The sequence below is a fragment of the Cylas formicarius genome, unplaced genomic scaffold (genome assembly GCF_029955315.1).
Source record: "Cylas formicarius isolate icCylForm1 unplaced genomic scaffold, icCylForm1.1 PGA_scaffold_9__14_contigs__length_23061073, whole genome shotgun sequence".
Lineage (NCBI taxonomy): Eukaryota > Metazoa > Arthropoda > Insecta > Coleoptera > Brentidae > Cylas > Cylas formicarius.
The window spans coordinates 218664-243254 of record NW_026844365.1 but is presented as its reverse complement, the minus strand read 5'-3'; the positions used below and the strand labels follow the sequence as shown (position 1 = coordinate 243254).

Genomic DNA, 24591 nt, shown 5'->3' with positions numbered 1-24591 from the left:
GCGTCGGGACGCGCCAGAACGCCGCTCGCCAGCGTCCCGACGGCACGTATCGAGCGTCGGCTACGATGAAAACGGGTTGTTTCACGATCGCGCTATAATCACGTACCGTCGCGGTGCTACCGACAGTTCCCAGTTTCGGCCGTCGCTGCACACCTTCAGGCATGGTTTAGCTCGACCCCCGCGAGGTAAGTCGTTGTGTTTGTAAACGGCAGCGCGGAGAGGGCAGGGAGCGCCGCTTTTCTTTGTTTTACTTGCGGTAGTCGGGTACGCGTCCCGATCTGAATCCACTCGATTTCGGGTGGCGTCTGGCAAAATGACGTGTTACCAAAACCTGCATGCGTTTGCGATGGTACTTCTCATTAACTTCGGTAACCTTTTAACTGTTGCGATTAAAGCCTCAAAAATTTCTCTTAAATATTCAAATTATCTGCCCGGAAAGTCTAAGCCTAAGCCATTTCCAAAATGTTGTTACCTTTGTTGACTTTTTTAGTACTGTTCCGTCCCGTCTAGGTCTGACGGACGTCGACCGACCCACGATCACGTGCCGACGCTGTTGCCGCGTTTCCGGCCTATGCGATCGCGTCGACGTAAATCTCGGACCTCATTTTCTTTCAACGTATAAACTTACCCACTTACCGGCCTTAATCGCGACCATCTCAAAGCTAAAGGCAATAAAATTCTCAAACGAAACGGACAAGGGACACCGCCGCGGGTCTCCGAGCCTTTGGCGACGACATTCTGACCGTTAAGCTCTTTATTTACGGCGCATTTTTCAATTCCCTTTGACTGAACTCGCGTGACTGCCACCACGTCACGCGAGCGTCTAGAATGCGTACCAAAAGTAACGGAGCTTCACCTGCAACATGGCGAAGCGTGAACGTGGGTTCCAAATTGAGGTTAATTCTTCTTCTTGTTCCCATGGGATCATTTTTTGGGTTAAATGAAACATTATTAGCCACCGGAGACTCGTATGACAGCCAATATGGCGATTCGCGAATAGCTGATTGCAAAATATGAGGTTAGTTGACAATATGGTGACTTCAGAACAGCTGGGGTCGAAATTGAGGTTAATTCTACTTCGTCTTGTTTTTATGGTATCATTTTTCGAGAAAAAAAAACATCCAAATTCAATTGAGGTTAACTGACACTCTCGAACAGTTTAGTGCGTTGACATTATGGCGACTTCCGAACAGCTGGTTCGAAATTGAGGTTAACTTTCCTTTTTCTTGTTTCTATGGGATCATTTCTCGAGAAAAAAATGACATCCAAACTTAATAGAGGTTACCTGAAATGTTATTAGCAATCCGGAGACTCGTGTGACAGCCAATATGGCGACTTGAAAACCTGTTGCCAATAATCAGACATGAGGTGCAAAAATTGAGGTTACTTGACAATTTCTTGACTTACCAAGAATTGGGTTCAAAATTGAGGTTACCCGAAACCTTGTTGGCAATATGGGCTAGTTCGCAAACAGCTGATTGCAAAAATTGGACACTAGCGAACATCCAGGTCCAAAAATTGAGGTTACTTGCAATATGGCGACACACGAACAGCTGGGTTCAAAATTGAGGTTACCCCAAACTTTATACACAATACGGTGATTCGTGTGACCGCCAATATGGCAGTTCGCAGACAGCTGATTTCGAAAATTAAAGTTAAATGAAAATCACTTCGAAAAATAGAGATGAACGAATGTCAAGGTGCAAAAATTTGACAACATGGCCACGCACGTTAAAAATTGACGTTGCCCGTAACGTTATAGACAATACGGCGACCGGTCTGACCGCGGTTGGCGAAAAGTTAATTGCGAAGATTGAGGTTAATTGAGAAGCAGTGCAAAAATTGAGGTTAGTTGTCCATATGGCGGCGCAGGAACAACAAAATTGAGGTTAATTAAAAAAATTGACATTACTTGACAAGATGGCGGCCCGTGAACAGCTGATTCCAAAAATTGATGTTAACTGCAAACGCGTTGGCGATATATGGCGGCGTTTAAGTTTGTAACCGTCTTATGACGTCTCCGAACAAGCCGTATTGGTTCTTTTTTTTTAAATCATCTGTCGAATCGTTCGGAATGGTTTTGTCCGTGGTTATCGGCGTCGAAATGTAATCGGAAATTAAAAAGAAAACCGGGCAGTATTACGCGCAAAAGATCCGAAGCCAGTGGCGTTCCGAATCGATAAACACCAAGTTTCGCCAGTATAATGGCCGCCGTTGGGTATTGTTGACGCGACAGCAGCGTTCGTCGCCGCGTATAATTAAACTGGTTTGCATTATTAACGGGCCACACACGGTTTAATCAATTATTCAACCGTATCGATTAAAATTCAAGCAATATAAGAAGCACGTGTAAACGTACTTGGCTTTAAACCGGAACAGAGTGTATGTAACCCTCTGTGCTCCACCTGGGATCCAGAGGGAAGGGTTAATAATACTTCTCGTAGAAATGTTGACAGTGACGTGTAAGTAGCGAAAATTGTTTTAGGAGTAGCGCTTGATTAAGACACTGTTAAAAGTCAAAACAAGCGTAGAGTCGTTCTTCTTCTTGGCCACAATTGCTAGGATCATTCGGCCAATCTTCTCGGCAAATGGCGAGTTTCCTAGAACCTTGGCTTAGTTAAAAAGGACTGGAAAATTCCATCACCCTTCACAGAGATAGAATAAATCATGGAAAAATAGCAGTAACACTTTAGATTATTAAAGCAGACCAAACTAGATGCAAACTCCATCTGCGAAGGGTAAGCGGACAGGTTTTTAACATTAACTCTTAGTGCTTCAGTTAACATCAGTAGTTGCGTTGCGTTGTGTGTGAGTCGCCATTATGCCACGTCCCTCGACGCCGGTGTTCATCCTCAACATTCAAGCGTTAAACACGTTTTAGAGGTTAGTCAGCAAATATTTACTATCTCCAATAAAATTACAAGAGCGTCCCTAAAGCGGGCAGCTGTTCGCGGAAAGACTCTTTTAAATTGGAACAAACGAAAGGCGAGGAAGACAAAAAGCGGACGAGGCCCAACTAAAGTACCATAAAGTAACCAAACGACCTCTAAATAAGCTGCGACGCGGCAATAAACAGGCGAGAGAAACAACGAACCGAGAGAAATAAAGAATAAGTCGCAGAAAACCCGCCACTAGTTCTAATTCGATTCCCCGTGCAGTTCGGGCGACTTGTCTCGCAGCCGGAATGACAATGAGACGATATTAAGTCCGTGAAAAGTTGTGCGCTCCTTGTTCCAGTCGAATAACCCGCGACAGGGACGTCGTTTACATTACGGAAACGCTTAAGGTGGAAACGTAGCGTCTGTAAAACGCGAAGAGCTCATTAACTGGCCTTGCATTACCGCGACAATGGCGTATCTGATCCAAATGCTTTTACCGTCGGCCAGAAACGTTAATGGCTGTCCTAATGCGGCAGAAGCTTTCAACGGCGGCCTGGCCACGATCGCTCGACGTAAATTCGCCGCTTTTCGACAACATGGCCGCCCGTAATCAGCTGATTGAAGGAAATCGTAGCCTATGGAAGGTGTTAGGCTAGTTTCGTTAATATGGCGACTCGTGAACAGCTGTCACCTGTGGATAATGCAAGATGGCGGAACGCGATCAGCTGATTGGACGGCATCGTAACCTAGAACGAGTTTCGCCAATATGGCGGCTCACTACATATAACCTAAAAAAGGCGAATTTCGAACGTGGCGCGGGAAGACGATCGAAATGCGTTATTTTAGGTTAATTAAATGTTTTTCGGGGGGTCTGTTATCGGGACGTGCATGTGTCGCCCGGCTAATCTCACCGTATGCCGTCCAAATTATCGCAGTTCGAAAAATATATTCCCGCGTGTGATAACGGTTGTGATTGATAGGTAGCTATTTCGACATCTGCTTTATCTCCGCCCGTCGTCGGTCGAGGGCCTTGTGATTACAATGCCCCGCTCGCTTCCCTTTAGGATTCGATTAACGAATAGTGTCGGCTAAGTTAATAAGCAAACTTTATAACGAGGTGTCTGCTGTGTCTCGCTCGCCGGGACCCTTTCGGTGTCTGTTAATTAAGTTCTAGGCGCGTAAATAACGTGCGTTTTTCTTTTAATGCTTTCTTGCGATGACTGGTTCCTCCCAACCTGCTCTCATGTTACCCGTGTACACACTCTTTCTTTCAATTCCTTTCGTATTAATCCAACTTTTCGTGGGCGTCCCTCCTTTATTTTCCCCTACGATGTCCCCATTAGTATTTGTTTTGGTATCCGATTTTCGGGCATTCGTTTTTTGTTATTTTGTCTTGCGTTTGATCTTCCAGACGATTTCTACTAGAAGTTGTTAGAAGCATGTTTTTAATGTTCTTCTTTGGTTATCATACCATAACTGATTATAATTTTGATAATTGTGTTATATATGGTTTTTTCATTAGATCTGGAGATACTATTGTCCAACAGAATGCCATTATCATGGATATTGCTTTGCGGCCTTTATTCCCTCATCTAGTTTTCCGTCGCGTGTTATTTTTAGTCCTAGGTGTTTATAGAGTTGACGTCCTACATGTTCCTCCTACTGTCATACTCCCCATATATTCCAGGTCATCAATATCTTGGACTAGAAGCATTTGGTCATCTGCAAAGCGGCTTGTTTGAGATATATATTTTAAATAATACAAACCTTTTGCTATTGGTATGCTTTCAGATAATGTGTCCTGTATTTTAACTTTATGTTTATATTCGTTTTTTTCTAAGGTCTCCCACAATATTTCCAGAGGTATCCGAAGGTCTATGCAGAGGACGTGTAAAGTCTATTCATAGATATAAGAAAGTGACTAACTGATACGAATTAAGGAAAGACCCGGGCAAGCTGTAAGAATGAAATATGGCCGAACAGGTCCGTACTTTGCTTAGAATTTAATTATATGGGGTTTTGTTAGGAAAGATATTAAACAATATTTATTTATTTATGTATGTATTTATGTTTAAATCTAAAATAAAATTACTGCTTTTTTATATGTTTAACAGAATTTGCCCAACTTTGTGGAGGGATGTTAAAAACTTCGATTTCTATAAGATTGAGCACATTGGAGTTAACACGGGGAAAAACATTGTTACGACCAATGGCAGATAAATGTCGTTATTATACATGTAGTTTTGGATCGTTGCTTTTGTGTCACATGAGGAAGGGATTTTAGTCAACTATCTACTGTGATAACTTGCATTGTCCATTACAATGACGCTATTAAAAGGAATGTTTCGAACTAGTTTGTTTTTAAACCAACTTTCAAATAAATCAGCGGTGGTGTCTCCATGGTAATCCAGAGAAGAATCTTTAACATTTTTCGCAGACAGAGAAAGTCCATTTGGAATCCAACCATCTTTAGAGAAAGCACGCAAAATAGTTATTCTTTTACATCTTTTTGATGGCGCGTTTATTTTACACTTATCAGTTGAGTCCAACCCTCATCCAAGTAAAGAATTGGCCTTTGTTGTTTTCTGTAAATCCTAATTTTCTCTAGATATTCCAGTCGCCATTTTCGAATTCTATAAGATTCCATTAAAACTTGCCTTTTGTCAATTTTTTTAAATCTAAAAACTAAAACTCAATTTTACGCGGAGAGAAGGGGCGGATTACCGCGTGTAATCTAATCGGAACGTGCCGCCAAATTCCGTGGGCGGTGATTACAGGGCGGCGTGTTTGTCAATCTAAATTTAATTCGGCCATTATTGTTACCGACCTGCGAGCGCCACGCGATTTGTCTTAAAAATCGCTCCCGGCGTTACGTCTCAGGTGCCGCGCAGGGGTTAATAATAATACACCCCGACCATTTATCACACTCGCGGGCGTCATGACGGGGACCGGGTAAACTTTCGTGTAATAAATTGCCGTAGAAGGGGGCGTCGGCGGGAAAGAAGGGGGGCCCAACCGACTTCGTAACTGTTTGTTTTTATCGGGGAACCGATAATTTTGAACGCTGGAAAGTTACCCACCGCCAAGTCGGAAAGTTTCGTGCGTACTGGCAGATTGACCCTCAGGCACCGTCGGTGACGTCACGCATCTTCTAACCCTGCGTTTAGGCATAATGACAAGGCCGCGTTTCGCATATCATACCGTTGCCGTGGCAACCGTGTCGATATGTGGCTCGCTCGAGTAGTATTGCTACGCGGAATCTGTGCCGAAAAGAGGGGAGGCGACGTGCCCCAGCCTATATTGTGTTATTGTGGTAAAATGTTTTCCGTGTACTAAAGAAAGGGTCGACTTCATCCTCTCAAAGGATGTATATCGAACACATAAATATTTTATACGTAAACATCACATTGAGTTTGTGATATTTCTTAATAACGTTCATGACATAGAGTCAGACTTCTCGGACAAATTGAGCCGCAATGGCTTGAAACGAATGAATTATCTAATCACCCAATTGAGTATTAAAAGGGATGCAAGGATCCGCCATGTCAACCATAAAAAAGCTAATCAAAAATCAACCATCGGAGCTTCTATAGAACCAGACTATCTTATACCAAAAAGGTATCTCGTAGGATTGTCCTGATTGATTGCCTCTGACAATGTTAATGGCAGAATTATAACTATTCACGGTAAACGAAACATGGGAGCTTAAAGATAAGGGCGCCGACATATATTTCGCTTTTTTAACATTATATATGCAATCAGCACAATGGTACTACAATAGTAAATACCAATATTTAACATATACCTGTAGTCTGTACAGATACAAAATCGTCTTTTTTACCAGAAACTGTTACAATTTCATTTTAAAAATTCGCGAGATATCGAGAGACTTTGAGAGCGTGATTTTTAATTTTAAGGCCAGACAAAATGTATTCTTCAATTCGTATTTACACCGAATTTTGTAATGAATTTTTCCTTGCGCATTTTTAGAAGGTCCTTAAAATGTCTTGTTTTCATAAATTTTCTTTCAATTTTACTGACTGTCTTGTAATGGGTAATGGGTCCATTACTAGATATTTGAAAATTTGAATTGGCTGCCGGAACTGCCTAAACGATCTTGAAAACCAATCCGAACATATTCAAGAGTCCACGACAATCCAAACTCTTCTGCCTTTAGTGGCTCAGAATCATCATCCAAAAATTAATTAATTTAACGGGCGGAAAAATCGGATCCGCGCCTGCACCCTCCCGCCCACCGTCGACGTAAAAGTCGTGTGTGCCGCGGGGGAGCGTTTTATTTGTATTTTTCGACACAGGCGAGCGTTTCGAATTTTCCGTGTGCGAAAGCCTGGGAAATCCCCACAAAACCAATCCCGTGGAATGCATGCCGGTTTTATTAAATTTGCGTGTCCCGAGGGAACGCCCCCCACCCCCCTGTCCCGCCCGACACATCGCCTTTGATAGACGCGGAAAGGTCAGAGCGCGGCGACGGACGGCGTCACATTTTCATTAGCGTCCACAAAGGCCGCAAAATTACCGACCATCGGAAACCGACACCGCTGTTCGCTCTGGGTTTTTTGGCTCTTCAATTACCTGTACCCACAGTCCCTAAGTGATAGAAGCGTTGTACAGCGCATTTAACACTTGGTTTACGATTAGGTGTCAACAATTGCCTGCCCGACCTCCCTGAAATCGAACACCAGGATGTGACTACGGCGAAGGACCTCCCACCACGCGACGTTAGGCAGAGTTATAATAACGATAATAGGCGTGACTACAAGAAAGACAGTGTGGCACCAGGCGGGCGCTAAGAACCGAAGAACTCGTCCACCTCTTTTAGAAGAAACATCAACAATATTTTACCACGCAGATGTAAAAGCGCTTCGCTGTGACGCGCGTCAAAGAGAGACACGTTTCGATAAATATTTTCGAAAGCATCAATTAGTGCACACGAGGGTTTGCGTCGAGGGTGCTTGCAGCCGAGAGGGACTGCTCTTTCCTATACTCGCGTGACCCACATCCGCCCGGCGCGCGTTTGCTCCTCGAATGATTAATTTACTAATTCTCAGCTGGAAATTGGTTAGTTAACAAAGACAAGGAGAGCCATTCTCAGTTTTCTGCCCTTGCGCACTCTTCAATGGCACTTGATAGCACTCGCGTTTAGATGCCGTGGTTCGTATCGCGTATCGTTCAAGCGTGTGAGCGAACGAGTCAATGAGCGAAACGCACTGAAATTACTAACGAAAAGTTTAATTGGGCAGGTATTGTGAGATGGTATTTGCATTGCCATTTTTGACGTCACAGTCGGTTTTATCCCAATTTGTGTTTTTTGCAAAGTATGCCATTGGGTTGTTCGGAAAGTCATTTCGTTTTTTTGGGGAACATGAAAGACAGTTTTCGTATAATGAATAAATATTTTATTAAATTATATATTGGCCATTCTGGTCCAACACCTTTTGCCATCTTTCTGGCAGTAACATAATTCCCCTCTCATAAAAGTTTTGGTCCTTGCTGGCAAAAAACTGGTTCGGGTGGTTTTTGACATCTTCATTTGAGGTAAAGGTTTTGCCATCCAAAAAATTTTGCAGGGACCGGAACAAATAGTAGTCGGAAGGCGCCAGATCTGGAGAATATGGTGGATGTTGCAGTACGTCCAATTCAAGCTGTAAAAGTTTTTGGCGAGTGACCAAACTTGTGTGAGGTCTCGCATTATCCTGGTGGAACACTACACCCTTCCTGTTGATTAATTCGGGCCTCTTCTCTTTAAGTGAATCATTTAATTTGTCCAGTTGATGACAATAGACTTCTGAATTAATCGTTGTATTGTCCGGCAAAAGCTCAAAAAAAAACGATTCCTTTGACATCCCACCAAACGGAAAGCATCACCTTTTTTTGGTGAATGTTGGCTTTTGACACGCTTTGAGCCGGTTCATCTTTTCTGCTCCATGACCTCTTGCGTTTAACATTGTTGTATACAACCCATTTTTCGTCCCCAGTAATAATCCGCTTCAAAAATGGATCATTTTCTTGACGTTTGAGGAGCGAATCACACACGTCAACGCGACGACACAAATTTCGCTCCGTAAGGACATGGGGCACCCACACATCGAGCTTCGAGGTTAAGCCCATGCCTTTCAAATGGCCATAAACAGTCGAATTCGACAAATTTAATCTCTCACCGATCTATCGTGTGATTATTCGCCGATTTGCATCAACTAATGCCTTTATCGCATCTTTGTCAGCTTCGACCGGCCTTCCAGACCGTGGTGCATCTTCGACATCAAAATTGCCGGATTGAAATTTTGCAAACCAGTTCTGGCACTGGCGTACTGTTAACACGCCTTCTCCATACACATCCGTCTATTTTTTTCTCGCTTGGACAGCATTTTTACCTTTTCTGAAGTAAAAAAGTAAAATATGACGAAAATGCTGCTTATTGCTCTCCATATTTAAAAGAGCACCAACCAAAAACTACTGCGTAGAATTAATAGAACTTTTTCACACACAAGCCTTGCAATATCAGCTCTCAAGACATATAATGGTTATGCGGCTTAAGTGTGAAGTTGGTTTCGAAAAAACGTAATTAAGTCCTCTGACGGGAAAAAACGAAATGACTTTCCGAACAACCTTATATAAACACCTGCTGTCTCGACAGAAATTGGGAGCTGTTACGACAATTGGTGCTATGTTTTTCCATTACTTTTGATATTTGACCGGTGACATTTTTAATCATACGGAAGTACTTCAGCTGCAAACAGAAGATCAATTAGAAAGCTTCTTTCTGTAGGTTTGTGTAGGTCTGATACATTGATAATGGATGTTGTTTGACAGAAGAAATGAAAGAGGAAAGAAGTGAAACTGCTTCGATATGGACTTTGGGCTGGATGGTAATTTAGTTATGGATCAGTACGACTGTCGAAAGTCGTGGCGTGTGTAAATATCCGAATTTGACGCTGACTGGGCATTTGTTTGTAAATTAGGATCACCCCGTCTGAATTAAAATATACCAAATATAATTATAGAGCCTGTTTGAATATATGTAGACAACTGGATGGAGTCGGCAATAAGAATGTCTAGCTGTCGAAGACGGTGGTGCGGGGGAGGGGGGTCCTAAGTTTTATTTGTAATTCTACCCCGTGGTATTTACACTGGTATCGATTCGAGGACGCCGTCGTTTCGCGATTTTTACGTACCGTTTAAACGTTTTAATTCCTTCGCGGTATGGCGGCGGTTGGGGGGGGGGGGGTGACATCCGAATTCGCAAATTAAAATTTAGAATTGGATCCGTCGCGTTACCTCATTTATAATCGGATTTCCTTTTTTTTGCAGGTGCGTGCTGGAAAAATGAGCTTCTTCAACTCGCTGTCGGAGTACGTCAGCAACAGCGTCGCCGGCCTGTCGCTCAGCCCCAAAAGGTAGGGAAAATTTATGCAATGTAATCTCGTTTTCGAAAAAACACTTTGTATCTCGTACTGCTTTAAAGCCGAGAGAAATCTAAATATTTCTCGTTGTCGGTGTCGATATCTCCGAAAAGGTTTATTGCACTTTAATATTCGGTATTATTTTTACACTGAGCTTGGTTCTTGAAAGTTGATAAACGTATTAATAATTTGAGCAAATTGTTACCACTACAGAAATTAAAACATATAAAAAAACATTTAAATAATTTTGCATCATTCTTGCATATTGTGGTCTCTGTGCTTAATATTATATTTCAGAACCTACTCATTGCATTTTATTTAAAACTTTGAATTAGAATGTTCACTTTGCTCCCCCCATCGCGAATACTCATAGTAGTCGCTACGCAACAGATTATATCAAGCTTTTTACCTCCCCGGAAAAAAAATCGAATAATTATCGAAACTCCGATCGCCCCGCCGGATTGCCGTAAGGAAGATCGATTTTTCGGTTCCCTTCGGCCCCGGCGCGCCCCCCTCCGATGCCCAATTAACGTCGGCGTGGTGGAGATCGGACAGCGCGTGGGAAAGGAAAAAATAATGGGAAAAAAAGGGAGAATCGGCAATTTCGCGCGGCGCCTTTCCCGGAAAACAATTCCGGTATACGGTCGGTCCGGAATAAATGAAAATATTATTTTTTCCTTTTAACCCTTCCCGCGGTGTTTTCTTTTGCCTTAGCTCGCGGATCGATTTCGACATAATAAATAATAATAATAACAACGTTAACAGGACAAAATGAAATAAATCTAACATTAACAATTTAACAAAAACAAAACATCAAAAACAGCTTTAGCCGCGATGAAAATTAATCGGTTACACACTAAATAATCCCCGCCCTAACCGAAAAAAAAGAAGAAAAACCAAAATAACCAAACAAAAAGTATCATGAATACATTCAATTTGTAGGTTATATCGTAGCAAATTGATTTATACAGAGTTTTTTAGAAGTTCCCTGGCGTCCCCCTTAATAAAAAAATACATTAAAAATAAAAAATGTCAAACCCCCGCGCTGATGCTACTACTGTAACGGATCGTAATCCCCTTAACCGTCATAGAGTAAAGGCCGTTCTAAAAATGATAGGTCCCCGAAACTAATAAATTCCGCTCGTAGGTTATAAACCGGTTTATAACCTACAAATTAAAAATTGCCGATTTACCACCGGCCTAAAGTAGTAGGGGCGACATTTTTACGATAAAACACACAGCGGTTTATCGGAAAATGTCCGGTTTATGACGGGTCCGTTTCCACTTATATACCGCCTCAGCGAAACGACTATTTGCGGGGCCATAAGTGAGGTTATAGCGTAGCCGCGTGAAAGTTCACTGCGGGCGATAAAATTCACTAGATATTTGTTCAAATAATGAACGTTTTATTTATTATTGCTTATGCGTTGGCGTTGTCCTCGAATTCTTCTATTACATTGAATAAATTAGATTATATTCACTTAATCAAACAAAATTCAGGCTGCGTTAAACCCATTAAAATTAAGCGTATTACTCATACTGAGACTGGTTTTAGGGCGGTTCCTGTAGATTTAAATATACCTCTTAGCATATCTAAGATTTGGTGAGTCGTTTTGAGCAATTTGAAAATAACATGAGTTTGTTTACCAATAGTCAAGTCGTCATTTTGGACGGCTTCAATGCTCCTCTATTTAGCACAGATACTGAAAGTGATTGTAAGGTAGAATTAATTAATATTTTCATGAATTTCCTTAGCTTCTATCTTGATTTAGTTTTGTCCAATATCGAATGTATAGTCACAAAAGAATCCTTCTGTCAAGATAAAAGCCTTCAAACCAATTTACAAGGATGCAAATATAATTTCAGGAGATCAAATTTATTCAAAAAACAAAATTGATTGAAAATGATTGATGTCGCAATAGAAATCACATCTTTAAGGCCGAAAATGCAGTCACAGAGGATCCGACTTATTTCTGGTCGTTTATTAGATTAAAAAACTAACCAAAACTCTGCTTCAGAAATCATATCGATGAAGCCTGTCAAAGTGGACTCAAAATGCTGGGATTCATCGTGAGAAATTCTAGAGATTTTGTAAAACTGTTATACTATAGTTATGTGCGAGCGAGAGTACAATTCAACCAATATTTGGCAAGTACATCACTGAAATTAAGAACATACAATTACAAATTACTAATGTTTAAGGTCCCTCACTCTTGGTACCTTTCCTTCATTTTTTATATAATCTTGGCAATTCATTAGTGGATTGCCCGGAGTTGCTGAGCGAGCTGAACTTTCATAAATTTGAAATATTATAATAATTATTATAATATTATTATTATAATATTATGTTTCATCATTACTTTGCTGGAGTGAGACTACTAGTTATAGTTATAGTTCTTAATCTGTTAGACAATAAAGATTATTGTTATTACTATTATTAATTATACTTAAGTCTTTGTTTGATGACTTCTACGCCCATCGTCTCGTAATATATCAAGGTCTCCCCGGAGGCGAAGAACTGTGAAGTAATTCCGTTCTGCTACTTACTAAGAACAAATTACTGACTGATTCCAGATTTTCATTAAGCCGCACGGACACGTCAGAGAGCGGGACCGGCATGTCGCCTGCGTCCAGAAGCAACTCGGGGGACAGCAACACCCCGGGGTTCCCCAAGGTGGTACCCGCGCCCGGGGCCAGCGCCCTAGTGCAGAGGAGGAGGAGTACGTTGGATAGCTTGGTGCCGGCGCCTCCGGTACGTAGGCCGGGTTCCTTCAGGCAGAGGTCGCCCAAGGCCGCGCCCGAGAGGCCGTCGACATTCTGCTGCAGGAGGTCGAGTTGGCCGGAGATCGACCACCAGGTCAGATCGGGGTAAGTTCGACGAGCGGGTAAATCAAAGTCTGCTGCTGGCGCTATCGAATTGGGGTCTAAGATTAAGGTATTCGTGGAGTATGGTTAAAACCGACGAAAGATGATTTTAAGACGAAATCTTATAATAAGGAAGGGAAGTGGATCGGATTTTAATTTTAAAGGAATCGAGCAGAGTTAAAACTTTCCTCATATCCGGAAAATATCCGGCGCGGCTTCCCGGAAATTTTTCAGGGAAAGCGTTTTTCATGGTTCCGCTAAATAAAAACTGCCGACGGTTAATGTTCCCCCCCCTTCACTTCCGTAACGTGCCGCCACTTGGTTACCTTGTTAATTTCGAGTTAAGTTCCCCTCCGTCCCGACCGCCGAACGGGCGCGCTCGCGCGCGGGCCACCGAACGGATCGAATTACCGTAACAAGCATTCGTTATAAGTTCGGTTTCGAAACTGGCGCGCTGATTAATCCGTTTTAATCAGTTCGCGCCCCCGCCGGTCTCCGCCACCCGCCAGTTTTATATAAACGAAACGAAGGAAATATGGAGAGCGCTAATTAGGGGGGTTATAGCGCGCGAACTTGGAAGCGCTAGAGGTTGATTGCACCGAGTTTGAAGCGGGACGAAGTTTCCAAGCTAATAATTTCGTATTCGCAGAGTGGGCAAACTCTAAGACTCCACTGCCAGGACCGACACTGTTCTATGGGGGGTGGTTGCATTTTGCGCGGAATTTTCCTAACGTCTTTGTGCGTACACCGATGGTACGCGGAAGGGGGGGCGTTTCTCGAGCGGTATTAATAAGTAAAAGAATCCGCGGCTCGACTTTCGCGTCACGTCGCGTCTCCCGTTCTCTCCCGCCAATTCGTGACCCGCATCTCCGATCGGGAGTTTGCGGGGGCCCCTTCCGAGAAGGCGCCGAACTCGATCAATTTCGCCCGCGGGCGGTCACGTCAGCGCCGTTTTTTTCCCGGAATCCGGCGAAAACGCGGTCGCCCGCGTGATTTTGCTGCTAGGGGGGTCGAAGGTCGTCCGGAAATCGCCCAATTAGATACGTAAGGACGTCGGATCCGGAAGATTTTCCGGCTCAAATAGGACTGACGCGGATTCGAGAATTGGCAATTTTTCCCCGGTTTTTGCGGTTCTAAAATATTTCGTTGCTCGATTTCGCCATGAAATTATATAATTTTTGCATTTTAATATTATATGGTATTTTAAAATTGTCATTTATATTGTATCTTTTGCTACAAAGTGTAATGACGATACGTTATAAATTCTAAGGACAAGGCGAAATAATTCTTCAATTACCATTTTCTTCGGCATCGTTTGCTGATGAACAACGTATTAATATCGATACGATCATATGAATCCTGAAACAACCCCTCAATCATATAGATTTTGGACGAATCGATTCAAAAAATTTTATTAAAAGTCAGATGCATTCTAACATTGCCTACTTTTTCCTGGGTTTTGCAACATTTATGACGTCATTGCTCTTTTAAAATCGTCGTTTATCTTATCATCGTCTTCTCGAACGAAGTATATTGAGGTTAAGTCATAGATCGCATTTAAACTAGAAAAAATCATAAATCGTCATCGATACGATCATCCAAATCGTAAAACATTCTCCTTTAAAAATCCTCGTTTGTGACGTCATACGTAATAAACGATATCAAAACATAGACCACTGAATTTAAGCTAGAGAAATTCTGATATCGTCATTTTCTCAGACGTATTGTCCCGCCGAACAATGCATTAACATCGATACGATCGTCGGAATCCTAAAACAACCTCTCAATTATGATAGAGATCATAATACGTCGCCGATCGTACTGATTTTAGATGAATCGATTTCACAAAATTACAGCAAATTTTAAAATTGTTTTTCCTGGTTTATACGCCATTTATGACGTCATCATTTTTCAATTTTCGGGTGAGAGGTTTAAAGTTACTTTTTTGATATTACAAAAACGTCTTCTGTGTTCTATGTTTTTTCGTAAGAAATAAATCATTGCATTGAAGCTGGAGAAATTCTTAAATCACCATTTTCTTTGGCATCGTTTCTTTATGAACAACGAATTAGATGTTAACAATAAGAACTAAAAGTTCAGATTTTCACGAGATTATATATTTTTACATGACAATTGTTTCGACAACACCGTGCCTATCAAATCATTTGATAAAGACAGTTCTTATTTATTTTGATAAATGGATTTTCATCAAGTAAAAGCCACCTTAGTTCAATTCCTAATTATCTGTTTTCATATGAAATTACAAAAACGCCTTTAAAAATATTCGTTCCTGATATCGTCATTCTCTTTGACATCTTTTCTCGCTTAACAACGCATTAACATCGATACGACGGTCCGAATCCTAAAACAACCTCTCAGTTATCTTTATCTTCTGTTGGGGATCATAATACAGGGTCGATCGTACAGATTTTGGATGAATCGATTTGAAAAAATAACCACAAACTTTAAAATTGTTATTTTTTCCTAGTTGTTGCACCATTTATGACGTCATCATTTTTCAATTTTCGAATGAGAAGTTTAAATCGTCGTTTATGTTGTCATCGTCTTCTCGTGCGAAATATTTCATTGCGGAGAACTTCTTATATCGTCATTTCCTTCGGCACCGTTTCCCGATAAAAAAATATGTCAACGTTGATACGATCGCACAAATCTGTCCTTTGATGGGGATCATAATACGTCGCGAATCGTACGGATTTTCGACGGATCGATTAGAAAAAAAAGTTCGAAAATCATAACGGAAGATTATTTTCCAGCGTCCAAGACATAGACGGCTCGTATTTCGAGAGTTTCACGGCGCTCGCCTGGAAACAGGAAAATCAGAGGCAGAGCGTACTTAAGGCGGCAGAGTCAATCGCGTCCGAACCGCCCCCTCCCGAGGTAGATCTCGGCATCAACCCCTTCGATTATACGTCGTCCCAGAACGAAAAGGACAAACTCTACGTCGAAATGCTGTATACGATCGCGAACACCGTAAGTATCTGAGCCTGGGGCGAAACGTTAAAGAATTAATAGCGTCGGCGGAAAAAAAAACGATCCGGCAGACTTTTGATCGAAAAAGTTTGCGACTTAAGCGGCGAGATTTCCGACGGTGACGGACTTAAAATTGGCACAAAAAAACTTCGTCGGAGCGTCTGGATTTCCTTCCGGGCGATTCGTGATTGATAAAGCCGCTCCGACGTTTGCTCCAGGTCGGCGCTCCAGCCCCTGGCGGACAGTACGCCCACTACAAGGAAGATCTACTGATGTACGGCCAGAAGGCATTCCACATGCCTCCGGACAGGCACTACAGGATGCTCCACGCCGCAGGGGAGGAGCAGCCTCCCATAGTTGTCCTCAGCGTCGTCGTCGTCGAGGCCGAAGGCTTGGAGGCGAAAGACGCTAACGGTACGTCGCGTCTCATGAATTTAAAATTTTTAAAGATGCTCGCGTCAGGTTTCAGTGACCCCTACTGCATGCTGGGCATTCAACCGATGGCGGCGCCGTCGTCGCCGCAACCCCTAACGTCGAATCGCACCCTGTCCGACGCCTGTTCCCCCATGGGGATCGGGGACGGCAACCACGGGAGCTCGGAAAAGCTCCGCAAACACCACAGCTTCAAGCTGAGTTTCAAGCGGAAAGACGGGCGAGTGCGCGAACACAGGGACAGCCTGGGCAGCGCCCTCCCCGCCAAGTTCATTAGGGCGACGTCAGTGAAACCGCACACGCTCAATCCCAAATGGAACGAAAAGTTCCGATTGTAAGTGTCGTTTTTCGTTATGGAAAAATACATAGAGGGTGTTCGGAAACCTTTTAAATAGTGAAGTGTGCACGTGCCAATCTCAATAACTCTCCTGTTACCTCTTCGGCTTAATGCCGGACATATTTAACTTCTTCATTGCTTTTTAAATTATTTTTGTCCTGCTTTTTTTCCAGTCTTAACATGATACGTTCTTTAAGAACGACTAAAATATTAAATAAAAAAGTGACAGTATGACTTTAAAAAAGTGCTCAATTTTATCTATAACACCAAAATACGCCACTTTATAATCAAAAATTTATGTCATCTCCTCTGCAATCGATTCGCAACTGAAAATGTGACGTTCTTGTACCAAACGGATCCCACACTTCAACTTAATTTGTATCGCTTTTTCAAAAAAAAAACACTATGGTTTTGAAACAGTTCTATCCTAATAACTGAAAAACGCAAATTTTTAAGTTCTTCCAAATGGATATGTAAATACCATAATAATAAATAATAATAATAATAATAATAATAATAATAATAATAGATAAATAAATGACAAGTATTAAAAAGCATCACAAAGAAACAAAATCTTTAATATTGCTATAGGCGAGCCCTATGTCTTTAAGAGTGCACTTGAATTTTGTTTGACTAGCTATTTTTCGTCAAAACAAAATGTGTAGGTATTTTTATGTGAAGATTCGGTCTTAAACTGTATTGAATATCTGAGTTTCTTGAGAGAATATAAAGATTAGAGTTACTTTTTACATGGTTTCATAATTTAGTAAGTACGTACTAGGAAGTACGATAAAGAGCGCTGTGGAAACAGTACCGATCTGTTCCGGTAATTATGTTTTAGGTAAACTTGATATTTTTTCGGGAGTCCCCCAAGGTTCTCACACTGGACCCATCCTTTTTAACTTGTTTATAAATGATTTTCTTAGTGCAGTTTCGCAGTCGCAATGTCTTTTATTTGCGGATGATTTGAAGTGATACAAGAGAGTTGGTCTTGCGATCAATCTAAAAAAAAAATGCTGCAGTATTAGCTTTAGTCGTTCGTTGAGTATGGTTCACAACCGGTATAGCATTGATGGAGTCGAGATCGAAGCCGTCACTAGCATTAAAGATTTGGGTGTTTGCTTCTATTCTAAACTAGTTTTGTGACACATTTTGCGGAACTGGTAAATAGATGCCAGTCCTTGGGTTTGTTGTATGCAATAGTGGCCAACTTGCTCCAGTTACTCTTTGGTTCGTTCTAGACTGGAGTATACACCATATTATGCCCGCCACATAGGTAACATCGAAGTCTTTCAGAAAGTATTTAAGATCTTTGGCTTCAAAAGAGCACATCGATATCTATAATGGGTATCAGATCAACTACAGTATTATGACTAAGGCCTTCAATATTCATACTCTTCATACCAGAAGATTTCGGATTGATTTAGTTTTTCGCTTCACGATTGTGAATGGGCGGTATTATTGTCCAGTTCTTTTACACAGCATACAATTTAACGCATATTACAGAAGCTGTGATAACTCAATGTTTCGCATACCTTACCATCTCGCAAATTGTGGAGTTTATTCACCTCTTACTAGAACGCAAAAAGCGTGCCACCGTTTAAAGCTTGATCTTTTTGTCATTTCGTTCTGATGTGTTCCGTTTGCGTGCTACCACTTAAATTCATTAATTTAGTAAAAGTCCACGTTGAATCTTTCCTCCAAGTTTCCGAACACGACATTTCGAATGGTTCCTCGCAATTCCGTTAAATGAGTTTCTCCTACTAACCTATATAAGTGGCGAGACCCGAAACCCACGCGCAGGTAAAAAAGGTCTCGGGGGACGGTCGAAACTCGATTTTGCGGAAGAGGCCCGGAGTTCCTGTTTAATATGCGCGACTCGAAATCCCGATCCCATCACATCGAGACCCGTATTATGGCAGCGGCTACACATTAAGTCCCCACGGGGATCCCGCCGAGAACACTACGGGGAAGGAGGTTCTCGTATCGAAATCCCGTCTCGCATTTTCAGCGACATAGACGACATCAACAGCGACTCCCTGCACTTGGACATATGGGACCACGACGACGAGAGTTCCGTTCTCGAGGCGGTCAGCAAACTGAACGAGATCAGAGGCGTGCGGGGCCTCGGTCGGTTCTTCAAGCAGGTGTGTCAGTCGGCCCGTCAAAGTTCCCAGGACGACTTTCTCGGTTGCGTCACGATCCCGCTTCAGGATATCCCGTCGACGGGTCTCGAGGGTTGGTTCAAGCTAGAAGCGCGGTCACAAAGGAGTTCGGTCCAGGGACGAATCCGCCTCAAAATGTGGCTGTCGACGAGAGAGAACCGGGGTGCTTCCGAAGAGGATAATTGGACGGAACTGACACAACACGAGAGTCTGTTCGCTACGTTCATCGACTACGAGCTGCGCACCTGGAGTAGGGAGACGTGGACGTGGGGCGGCGACCTTCCCGGACCAGCGCTTACGATTTTACACCAACACGCGGTCCAGGGCGACCTCACGGAACTCCAGACCGCCATAGCTCGATTCGTCGCCGCTTCGAAGGTCTACCTAAAGACGCCACTAGATCCGAAATGGATGCTGCAGCTCCTAACGGACGTCGAAAATGCGTGGAACAATTTCACGCTCACGCGCGAGGAGGAAATGTGGCTGGCCGAGAAGTTTACCGCCATGCAGGGTAATTAACAAACGAATTTTATCGTTTATTGTTACGTTTTTTTTTTTAAACAAAATTTGTTGCGATTTAAACCGGGTACTGCGTCTCGTTGGCAACACGGCCAGAGAGGTCGGAGTTCGGGAACTCGTAACTTTAATAAATTATGCAATAAAAGACAAAGAAAGGATCTTAACCGTATTAAATTCCAATTTGCGCGAAATCGCTTATAAATATTTTTCTCGTAGATCAAATTTAAGCAATATTGCAGCCCTTCCGCCATTTTGCTGAAAAGCTATAAATTTCCAATATCGTGAGAGCCAATGCAAACTTACGGCGACGCAAATGAACGGATGATTTGGCGGCCCGCCCACTCAGCCATTTTTTTTTTATTTTTCAAATTCCCCTCCCTGCTATTATAATGGCCCATCAGGATTATTTAAATACTGAACAGGAGAAATGCATTTTAGCTACGGAAGAGCAAATGGAAATGCAGATCAAGCACGACGGCTTTATATCTAGGCTTATCACAATAGAAACGTTCCATCTGCTAAGACATAAGATGATTTCGCGGTCCGGCCATTACACCATTTTTTTTTTTAAATTTTTCAATTCTCCCTCTGTAGAACGATGGTTGCAACAGTTACGGCACCATCGTCAGCTGTTTCCGGCGTTGCATCCTCCCTCTTTGAGCCGACTGGAGTACCTGCTACGGTGCCTCGCCTACGTAGCCAACATGGTGAGTCAGTAATACAACTTCTTCGTCTGAGAAAAATTATTCGCCCGGCTTGCAGAAAGCCTTCTGGAAATGCTGTCCTTTCAACAAGGAGATCAGAGGTGAAATTGTGGCTACTCTGCGCAAAGGCACCCCAGAATGGTTGGCCGCGCTCAAGGCGTCGATAATGCCGTCATCAGACGAGTACGACACTTCATTTGTGGATTTCTGCTCTGAGGTTTATGTCCAGATGAAACACGGCTTGCACCATTACCACCCCGTGTTCGAAGGGTGCGTTTCTCTTTGTTGCGGCGCTTGTTTAACCTCTCGCCGCTCGTGCCTTTCCATTACGTACGGATAAACAAAGAGGGTTTAGTGTGAAAGGGTAAATGGGGTGTGTTAATTAGCGAATTAACAGGTTTCCAGCTCGCCGAATCTCGATTCGACCGTGAACCGTTTAAAATTTTCCTTTCTCTCTCTCTTTCTCCTCCGCGTTTTGTTTGAACTTTTCATCCCCTTTCCAGCACAAACGGTATACCCTACTTCAGCGTCGTGTTTAAACAAATCGATAAGCTGATGGCGGACGAAGTCATCAATTTCCTCAATCAAAATGAACACCCTGACGCGGCCTACAGCCGTCTGATCTTCTCAGTATACATGGAAGTCAAAGACCTGGCCACCTTCCACCAGAACCTACCCTCCGGAGGTGACCACAAGCTCCTCCTCGTTCGTTGTCACGAGTGGTTCGAGCCCTCGGTCAGCTGCTGGCTCTCCGTTTGCAAGGGCAAGAGCCTGCAGAGAGTAGGTGTCATTCGAACCCACAATCGCCCGTTCTTGACGGTGTTTGTATGTGCCCCAGGTGCGAACAGCTACGGAAATCGAAAAGCCGTGTGAAGGCGACAAGCTGGTGAAGCACAGCTCTTCGGCCGTCGACGTGGTGGCGATGTTCTGCCAGCTCAGGGACTTTTGGAGGTTGCTGCAGTGGCCCAAGGCGCACTCGGTATGTCTCCTTTCGCAACTTCTCGACTGCATATGCTCGGCGGCGCTGCTGTACGCCGACATCACCTACCAAGGGCTCATGGAAACAGGGTACTTCGATCGCCTGGGACCCTTCCGCGTATGCGACGAGATGTGTATCGCCTCCAACAACCTGGAATACGTTTACAAGTTCGTCTCTCTATTAGGTAAGTTTCCCATCGATCTCTCGGCGCGATTAATGTCTTTCTTTCCCAGAAAATTACTTCGATTTCGTCACCTTGGAATCACTCACGTCGGAGATGCACTTCGCGACGCTCACCAATCAGCTGGACAGCACTCTAAGCCAGTTTCAAGTGCGTATAGCGGACATCCTCAAACGGGTTGGGCCTCAGATGCAAGAGGCCTTGCGCAAGGCCATGTTCCACGTCGCTTGGTCGCCGGACACGCTGCCCACTCAGCAAGCGGTAGATCCGCTCTTCGATTACCTCCACAATCACCTGCAGCTATTAAATATGGCGCTACTTCCTCAGAACTTTCAAAAGGTTCTCGCGGAGATATGGGAGTATACGCTCGTCGAGCTGAATCATCAAATGGACGGTGGGGCCACCAGCGACGACCTGCCGGCCATGTTCCACGAGCGTTTACACTCCGCCCTAGAACTCATGGTGGACTTTTTCCACGCGGAAGGTCAAGGACTCGGTACCGAGGCCCTACACTCGGCGACCTTCTGTCAAATAGAGCAGCGGCTGCAGTACCATCGGACGGACACCGAGAAGCTGATCGAGATCTTCTATGGCCAGAGACTGATGGACCAGTACAACACCACGTCGGGTCCCTACGGTAGTCTAGCCGTTAGGGCTTACTTTAACCACGACTCGCTGTGTGTGGAGGTAAACCCGCCGAGGCCTGCGCGCGACAGAGGTGACGATCGCCAATTTTAGGTGCTGCACGCGAGGGACATCATACCGCTGGACCCGAACGGATTCAGCGATCCGTTCGTGATCATAGAGCTGTTGCCGAAGAAGGTGTTCCCCCACTGCAACGAGCAGCAGACCAACGTCCACAAGAAGACGCTCCACCCGATATTCGACGAGTGTTTTGAGTTCAGCGTATCGCTGGAGCAATGCAGGTACACCGTGTTCCAAATAAATAGCAAGGACATGACACTATTTCTTTTAAAGATATAATACTCCAGATACACGAATAAAACCTATTTCTAGCAATACATTAATGCTTGGAAATTTTGAAAAAAAAATCGATTCTATACTACACACTTAACCGATTTAATAAAACTTCAGAATTCACATTTAAAGAAACATTTCATAGTTATATATCCAGCTTGATTGAAAATACCTAATAACAAAAATAAATAATTAAAGTTTATAGGTTAACTAAACAAGGTAACAAATTTGAATAGATAAATCACTAAAACAAAAAATGCCAGACTGTTGAAGTGTAATTTCCACGTATTAATGGGCACCCTGTATTTTTAGCAATAGGTTTTATTCGTATATCTAGAGTATTATATCGTTGTATCGTGTCTTTTCCATTTAAAAAATACCTAATATTGCCAAACAAGTGACCTAAATTCAAATTTAAATTCAACAAGAATTTATACGGGTGTTATCTTAAACCTCGAATATCTCAAAAAGTAAAAGTAAAATTGAGATTTTGTTAATTGAATTCGCCAAAACGGCACCGCCTATTTGGGACACCCTGTAGACGATGAGGCGCATCTGTGAAACCGATTGAGTAGTGCAGAATTATATAGGGTGTTCCATTTAAAATAACAAAGTTGATGTCGGAGGGGACTCTTTTGGGACACCCTGTATCAGAAAAACAATATTTTAAATATTCAGAAGAATCCAAAAAACTTTTTTTCGTATTTTCTATGTGAGAGTCGCTAAGTTCCAAAATTGTATTTGCTATCCGGAAGCAAGCAAACAAATAATAATAGGCGTGGAGGGAGACCCTCTATAGAGACACCCTCCTTAATATACGATAAAATTGTGGCTCGCCGCCTCGCAGGTCGCCAGGCGCCATGATAGCTTTCACGGTGATGGACCACGACGTGCTCACCGCCAACGACTTCGCTGGGGAAGCCTTCCTCGCACTAGGGACGATATCGGGGGTGGCCGACAACGCCTCCGTGGACAACTTCCACGGCCTGAAACCCGTCGAGCTGGTCCTGATGCAGCAGCACAACAAAAGTGAGGTTAAGGCGCGCGCGCGCACCTTCCGCGACTGTCACTCGTTCGGTTTGCAGGTCACCCGATCTTGCAGATCCTCGAGTCGAGACTGACCGATCGCCTAGCGGTAGAGTTCGTCAAAAAGCAGAGACAACGGTTCGCCGTCAAGTAGATTTCGCGTACTGAATGTTTTGTACACCATCCCGTCCTCGCCCCACCCCGCACCCGTAGACCAGAACCCGACCGTCAAATCCGGGGAGAATACGACAAAACAAATGACAAATCCTATTATCTCGATCGCGCACCCTGCTTAGTTTTCTAACCTCAATGTTTTACCGGATATATCGTTCGCTTCGGGTGTGACGCGGATAGGCTCTGGCCCGCGCGATCCCGCCCACTTCTTCGAGACAAATGTATATGTATAACCTCTATTTTTTCTACCGACGAGGCGCCTCCGAGCGCCGCGCACTCGCGTCTGTAAATACAATTGTACCTTTGACATATAGTCTATTGTGATGTTGTACCGCTTCGTTTCATCGCGCCTAATTTTTGCATATATTGTAATCTTCTCGAACGATCGACAATCTTTGAGGTTAATATCAATTGGAATACGGCCATATCGATTTTTCGACCAAAACCGATAACCCGCCCCCCTTTACTGCATCCCGTGGCCGCGAAACAGGGTCAGCGGTTCAATCAGTGGCGTCCGCCGCCGCGTGCTTATACGTACAAAACCACGCCCACCTTTCGAATACTATTATAAATTATGTGACTGTACAAAATCTGCACATATATATACGCGTATATACAAAAACGATTTCTATACTTGCATTTTTGATATACATCAGTCTATATCGCAAAAAAAAACTAGCCGCGAAGACTCCCCCTTCTCCGCATCTCGACGACAACAGAAAAACCCACCCCCGCCCTAAACCCCGACGAGCTTATTGTACTGTATGTCAATTGAAATCAAAAAAACGCTGTATTATCAAAGTATCTGTTTTTCGGATCAATGTGATATATGACTTATCCTGTAATTGTCTAAATAAAACGTAAAACGAACGGCGCCACATTTAATTCCCTGAAAATCGCGAAGGAACGTTAAATCCTTGGCGTGACAGAAAACCGATAA

At 43.2% G+C, this 24591-nt stretch overlaps 1 protein-coding gene across 3 annotated transcripts; it reads left to right on the top strand.

Moving 5' to 3' along the window:
* LOC132707560 (BAI1-associated protein 3) lies at positions 1-24375 on the top strand. Of its 3 annotated transcripts, none has more exons than XM_060679462.1 (15): positions 1-185; positions 10209-10294; positions 12875-13168; positions 15940-16156; positions 16375-16570; positions 16619-16922; positions 18937-19601; positions 20204-20316; positions 20372-20583; positions 20817-21093; positions 21152-21476; positions 21526-22160; positions 22212-22399; positions 23299-23480; positions 23537-24375. In XM_060679462.1, exons 2-15 carry the CDS (start codon positions 10224-10226, stop codon positions 23629-23631), a joined length of 3774 nt encoding a protein of 1257 aa, XP_060535445.1. In that variant the 5' UTR covers positions 1-185; positions 10209-10223; the 3' UTR covers positions 23632-24375. The 3 variants fall into 3 exon arrangements, with proteins under 3 accessions (XP_060535445.1, XP_060535446.1, XP_060535444.1); XM_060679463.1 differs by lacking the exon at positions 1-185 and adding an exon at positions 2724-2738; XM_060679461.1 differs by lacking the exon at positions 1-185 and adding an exon at positions 7911-7958.
* Positions 24376-24591: the final 216 nt, after the last annotated feature.

Coding starts and splice junctions, on each gene's coding strand:
- LOC132707560 (XM_060679461.1), top strand. CDS start 7,926: ATGATTAATTTACTAATTCTCAGCTGGAAATTG. Junction 20,317..20,371: donor TCGCCTACGTAGCCAACATG/GTGAGTCAGTAA, acceptor CCCGGCTTGCAG/AAAGCCTTCTGGAAATGCTG. Junction 23,481..23,536: donor GATGCAGCAGCACAACAAAA/GTGAGGTTAAGG, acceptor TTCGGTTTGCAG/GTCACCCGATCTTGCAGATC.